A 6,722-nucleotide genomic window follows, 5' to 3' on the forward strand; every position below is an offset into this window, starting at 1 on the left:
ATGATAATACTCATGTTTTACATGAATAAATATGTTTTACATGAAGTGTTTTCATAAGAAAATTTTAAACTCAAAAAGTTATTTTGTCACTCAATCTTTTATGGACACAACGTTCTACTTTCATTAAGTTTCTCTTTTTTTTGACGTGTCCACACAAGAGGGGAGGAAGAAGGATTCGAACTAGTGATCTCTGCTTTATGAGGCGTGGTCCTCGGCCAATTAAGCTACCCCTTAGGGAATACTTTCATTAAGTTTCTAAACGAAGAATGTTCTACTTAAATAAATGTTTCTATTTATGGAGATTTTTTTATAAAAATGAATGTATAGAAATGTAAAACCACTACTACATATTGCCCTAAGTTGTTCTAAGAAAAGTAAAAGGAAAGAAAAAAGATTTATAAAATGAGGGTACGTGTGTGGATTGAGGAGATCATTTTGACCTAAGAGAATTCAGAGAAATCACAGCACAGTACCAACGCTAGAGATGGAAGCGCAACCTATTGAAGAACGTTAGAGAATGTGGGATCCATCATCTTTGCTAAACTGAGTGCACCATGAAGTTAATCGGCTGGCCCAAAAGGCACATATGTGGCCATAGACACTGTCATGGTCACAAGGACTACACAACCCTAGTACACAAGGTGTAAAAATGTACATGGGCTTATTATGAGAATGTTACTTATATGTACATGTTTATATGTTATAAGGGGAAAAAAAATGTGCTTTAATTTGGCTTTATTGAAATATGGATTTTTAAAAATAAAAAACCAAAAGGTGATCAATAGCTGTGTCATGAGATTACCAAATATCATTTCTCCTATACAAAAGTGTTGAGAAGTGATATATATGCTTTCATATGATTTTAAAGAAGAAAATGTTTTTAAGAAAATAAAGTTAACTCAACCGATTTTACCGTTAGGGATTTTTCTAACCTATCTCACTCAACCTTACTATGTTTAGTTTTCAAGCTTTGAGCATGGAATAGGAGGTTGGGATGGGGGCTTAGGAAAGCATTAGAGGGCATCTCACAAAATGATATATGTTTATTTTAAATTAGTACACCAGCACATAACTTACTTTTATGAATAATCTTTAGTGAATAGCTTTTTAAGGCATTTAAACCAAACGTTTTCGTATTTACCAAAGTTTTTATTTGATACTATTATCTTAATATGCATTTAATTCAGCATTTAGACAATTGCATGTTATGGTAAATCTTATAATGCTTTGTGCTTCTATGAAAACGAGTTGACGAACCTACTAGCCCTAACTGGTTGAGGCCCTTGAGGGCGTTACACGTTGAGATTGGATCGAAGCTGTAGATATCAGGCAAAAGAAAGTGGCTTGGTGGCTTGTTGAGAATATCAACCAGTTGGTTTTTGCTTGAAAGAAACTGGACCTTCAAATAATGTTGCCTACTCGATCGCAGAGGAATTGAAGTGAAAGAGTGGGTTAGAAGTGAGAAAAACGAAGTTCATGAAGAAGTGATTGCACCCATACCACTTCGGCTGTAGCATTAGCAAGTGATCTATATTCTGATTCCATACTTGAATGAGCAACATTATGTTTCTTTTAGATCCCCATGAGAGTAAGTTTGAACCAAAAAATAAAATAAAAAATGCAGTAGCCCTCCCTCAATTTTTAAATAAATTAATTAATTAATTAAAATAAAAAATTTAGCCTATCAGTCCTGTTTAAAAGAGTTTCTGACTCCGTCTCTACGCACAGAGAATATAATCAGGGACGGAGGGAAGGGGGGGCTGGCAGGGGCCATGGCCCCCCCAAAAATTTCCTAAAAAAAAAAATTTTAAGGTGAGAAAAAAAATATAATCTAAAAAATTAAAAAATTTAAGGTAAAAAATAAAATTTAGCTTACTTGGCCCCTACCCAAAATTTTTTTTCAGCCCTTGGCCCCTGCCCATAAGAACTTCTGGCTCCGTCCCTGATTATATAATAATCTCATTTTCACACCAAATGAGCTACCAAACCATCAAAATACAACCTTCAAAACAAGATGAAATGCAAGTGTCACAACGAGTCGATCATAAGTACCAATCACATAACATAGTTAAACTCAGTCATAATCTCAAATACAGAGAGTCTAGACTCTAGAAGCATCATAAGTTTGTCATAAGTTGATTACCATAAAAGGTCTAACCAGCAACTTCAAAACGTAATTCATGGAAACAAGATTTTTAAAAACAAGTTTGATTTGTGTTCATTCGGTTTAAAGGTTTCAAAAACATGCAATTTGAGAAAACAGTGTTTTCAAACCCAATTAATGAAAACGTAATTTTTAAAAAACACAATTAAGTGTTTAATAAAATTACGGATCTATCTTTAACATAGCTGTTCAACCTTTAAAGTCATGCGCTTTTAAAAAATACACCTTCTTGTCTACAGTTTAAAACCGTGGATTTTTCACTTTTCAATCCCCCATATTTATAAACGCACTCCCAAACACGTCAGTCATCCCAATTTTGTTTAAAAACACGTGGTTAGCCTACAAAATCACGGAGTCAAACGCACTTAAAATTGCAATTCAACCTTAAAAATTGTGCATTTTTTAAAACAACATTTTCTTATCTACTTATACTGCTATTTTTTTTCAAACGCACTCCTAAACGAAATATTGCCCACAATTTTATTTAAAAATGCATGTTTGGTAAGCAAAATCAGGGAGTCAAACGGAGACTAACAAAGGAATAGGAGTTATTTCTTGTCAACAAACAGAGTACTTTTTTAGATGAACATGTTTGACTTGTATCCACTTCTTTTGGAGAAAGATGAATGAATGTACATCGTATTAAGGAGATCATATGGCTTTCCTGTTCTGGCAAACATCTTCCTTCCCCTTACGTCTCATTTCCCACAAATCAACGTCACAACAGTAACACATACAACATGGAGTTCCAAAAGGACCAAAAGCAGAAGGATTTATATTATACCTCACGTCATTGCCAAGCTCGGAAGCTCCCTACCTTTGTTTTGCTCCATTCAGGGCTCTCTCTATCTCTCTCTAAAGCTTGAGTTCGTTGAAGTACTCTGTTTTTTAACAGAGACGCCATGGCGACTGGAGTTTGGATTACTTCAAGCGCATCAACGCACTGTTTCAAACAAAAAACTTACCAGATTCCGACACCCATTTCTAATTCAATCTCCTACTCGCAAAAAATATGTGGAATTTCTTCTACCTTTAGGAAAATCAAGACCTTGGGAGTATGCTTGGTCATGGAGAAGAAAACAGAGGATGTTATCCAAGCTGACGAAGAAATTAAATCCGCTGATGGTATAAAGAATCAGATCACAGGCGCCTCACGTGCGGCAGAGAGATCAGCAAGGAAAAGATTGGAAAGATATACTTACCTTGTCGCTGCAATCATGTCCAGTCTCGGAGTCACTTCCATGGCCGCCATATCTGTTTATTACAGGTTTTCTTGGCAAATGGAGGTACACAAATCACGATTTTCTATCAATTAACCCCATCTTTTTTTCCTTCTTCTCTCCGTTTTTGTTTTCTCAATATGGATTATTTGCTTACATTTGATGAACAGGGTGGAGAATTTCCACTTCTAGAAATGTTCTGCACATTTGCTCTCTCTGTTGGCGCTGCTGTAAGTCAGATTCTTCCTTTTTCTCATTCCCAGAAAATCTTTCGTTTTAGTAATAACTAATCATCCTCTGTTTATAACTCTTTTTCATAACAAAATTTGAAACATCCCAAACGTTTCTCTTAAACAATCACTTTCTGGGTGTCGATGATTTTCAGGTGGGAATGGAGTTCTGGGCTAGGTGGGCTCACAGGGCGCTCTGGCACGCTTCATTGTGGAATATGCACGAGGTCGGTTACCGACTTTGAATTTCACATTCGATTAATTTTACAAACCGACGTGACAATCTTTATTTTCACCTAATTAATTTACAAATATCTTAGATACTGACCTAATAATTCACGTAACATTTAACTTGTGATATGCTTATATGTATATTCTTACTTTTTTTGGTATAATACATTTTAAAGTCGTGATACTCATAAGGGTGCGTTTGGGATTGCGATTTCGTAGACAATAAGTGCGATTTTAAACCAAATCGCAGAACATAAATCGTTTGGAAACTGCGTTTTTAAAAATTGCGATTTGAAAAAACAGAAAATCTGCTTTTTCAAATCGCAAGTAAGATGGTACTTTTTTGAAAACGCATAATTTTAAAGGTTAATTTGCGATTTTAAACGTTAAACTGCGATTTTGTCAAACGCTTAATTGCGTTTTTAAAAATCACTTTTTTCAAATCGCACATTTTAAAATCGTGATTTTAAATCGCACTTTTTAAAATCGTAAACCCAAACGGACCCTAAATCTATTAAAACTCTGCAGTTAAGCGTGTTTCTGCAAGAGTACTATTAAGATAGATGACTAGTTCGAAAGAGCCAAAAACAGATAAGATTGTATCGTTAAGATGGGTCGTTACATAACCATTAACATTGATTTTCAAGTGAATTTGTTAAATACCTATGATAAAAATTGTAGTATTCCGAGCATTTTTCTTGACCTACAAAGTGCTAGTAATTTGTGTGGTTAGATCTTGACCGTTCATGGCTGCTTTGGTTTGGCTCTATTGCAGTCACATCATCGACCCAGAAAGGGTCCCTTTGAGGTCAACGATGTTTTCGCCATCATCAACGCCATCCCAGCCGTTGCTCTTCTTGCTTATGGGTTCTCTAATAAGGGTATGATTCCAGGACTCTGCTTCGGTGCCGTAAGTTTCTCACTTTCAACGACGTCGCTTTCTTGACTTTTTTACACGTCAGTCACCCGGTCCAAGCCCGGTAACATGGCGAGATCTTATTGGCCCCATTTTTCAATTATTTGATGTTAAAAACAGGGTCTCGGAATCACAGTGTTTGGGATGGCCTACATGTTTGTGCATGATGGACTCGTCCACCGTCGATTTCCAGTAGGGCCCATCGCAAATGTCCCTTATTTACGAAGAGTTGCTGCAGCTCACCAAGTAATCATATTCTTTTTCTTTTTTCTTTTCTTTTTTTCTAATTATCCAAGTAATCATATTCATCTTTCCATGAGCATTGCTTTCCTTCTTGAGTTTGATTCACCTTCACTGAAAATATTATTAGAAATTGTATGTTTTTTCAAAATTTAACGACGAAAATTATAAGACGGAGAGAATTCCAATTATTTTTCATTAGAAGTAATCTCTGCCATTAATTTTTGCACAGAAAGAATTCCGGTTTTTTTTTTACCCAAAATAAGCAAAACCTCTTTTTTTTTTTCTTTTTTTTTACACGTACTTCTTGTTTCACTAACATTTTTTTTTTTTTTTTTTTTTGGGAAAAAATAGCTTCATCACTATGATATATTTGGTGGGGTGCCATATGGGTTGTTCTTGGGCCCAAAGGTGAGCTCTCTTTCTAAATTCTAATGAATTTGATTTCTAAAATCTAAAATCTAAAATCTAAAATCTGGGTATTGCAGGAAGTAGAAGAAGTTGGGGGAATGGAAGAGTTGGAGAATGAAATCCAACGAAGGATCAAGCAATCCAAAGGCTCTTATGATAGTCAACTATAGAAATGGGTTGGTCTTATTTTATCATTTGGTAAACAAAAGGCATTCTTACAGATTCATTTGTATAATACCACCTTGGGTGTGTGAAAAATGACTTCTATGGAAAAGCACTTTCCAATTTTGTTTGACTTGTGTTAGAAATGCTTATTTTCCGTCCGCGTTTCTCCGCTCATTCTAGGCCAATCACGACCACATAAACCTTAATCCGATGGTTCACATCACTATCATACATTCTATTACTCTAAGATCAGTGATCACCAACAGCAAGTCCATCCGTTTCATTGGATTGAAAGAATTTTTTTTTTTTTTTTTTTTTTTGGGTCTATAAAATTATTATGTGTCTTTTAATATGTAAGAAGCACATGATTTTTTATTTTTAACATATGATAAGCACTTCATTTTTTTAATAGAACACGCATTTAAAAAAAATGCAAAAAGGACACACATTCAGTTTTATATACTGTGTTTCCTCCGACCCAATTTGCAAAAGCTTTATGTCCGACTAGAACATAGCTAGCATTGTTAAGAGTAGTACAATTTTTACTATAAGTCATTTACAAATTTACTTGAGAATTCTCATGTCACTTCTCACATTTACAAACTGATATGACTATATCTATATGAGTATGTAACATTTACATGCATGGGAAGGTTCTCCCAAAAAAGAAAATTAAAATTTTCCTTCTAATTTTTTTATTTTTTTTCTAATTTCCCCCCTCCCCCCCACACCCTGTCAATTTTTTTTTCCAATTTAGCCCTCCAAGTTGCAGATGTTGGCTCCACCCTTGCTTGCATGTCAGCCAATCCATGTAAGTTTGTAAAAAATGTATAATAAAAATTAAATAATATCTATATATATATATATACCCTCACATAATTGGTGGGTTTTGTATATTATCATGTGCCAACGTGGCATTGTATACAAAACTGATAATTGTTGACATTATATATAATTTCACATCATTGGTGGTTTTTTTTTTTTTAACAAAAAAAAAAAAAAACATCAATTCTCTTTAAGCAATAGACCGAAGGTCAAAGAATAGAGCCCCTACTTACAATATCATAAATATTGGGTGGAGTTTCTCTAACTTCCAACCAAATAAAATCTATAACATGAGCTACCGCCGCTCGATTTTGCTAAGC

The 6,722-nt window shown here is 34.7% G+C and overlaps 1 protein-coding gene across 1 annotated transcript; it reads left to right on the forward strand.

Moving 5' to 3' along the window:
• Window positions 1-2,796: 2,796 nt before the first annotated feature.
• On the forward strand, window positions 2,797-5,700 carry LOC133854482 (beta-carotene 3-hydroxylase 2, chloroplastic-like). The gene is made up of 7 exons (XM_062290708.1): window positions 2,797-3,450; window positions 3,555-3,614; window positions 3,770-3,841; window positions 4,621-4,755; window positions 4,882-5,007; window positions 5,356-5,412; window positions 5,490-5,700. Exons 1-7 carry the CDS (start codon window positions 3,067-3,069, stop codon window positions 5,580-5,582), a joined length of 927 nt encoding a protein of 308 aa, XP_062146692.1. The 5' UTR covers window positions 2,797-3,066; the 3' UTR covers window positions 5,583-5,700.
• Window positions 5,701-6,722: the final 1,022 nt, after the last annotated feature.

This window comes from Alnus glutinosa, chromosome 13 (genome assembly GCF_958979055.1).
Source record: "Alnus glutinosa chromosome 13, dhAlnGlut1.1, whole genome shotgun sequence".
In the NCBI taxonomy this organism is placed as follows: domain Eukaryota; kingdom Viridiplantae; phylum Streptophyta; class Magnoliopsida; order Fagales; family Betulaceae; genus Alnus; species Alnus glutinosa.

What these genes read in the sequence shown, in the direction of transcription:
- LOC133854482 (XM_062290708.1), top strand. Translation starts at nt 3,067, where the DNA reads ATGGCGACTGGAGTTTGGATTACTTCAAGCGCATCAACGCACTGTTTC. An exon ending in CTCTCTCTGTTGGCGCTGCT is followed by an intron (nt 3,615 to 3,769) that starts GTAAGTCAGATT and finishes GATGATTTTCAG; the next exon opens with GTGGGAATGGAGTTCTGGGC. An exon ending in CATTGTGGAATATGCACGAG is followed by an intron (nt 3,842 to 4,620) that starts GTCGGTTACCGA and finishes GCTCTATTGCAG; the next exon opens with TCACATCATCGACCCAGAAA.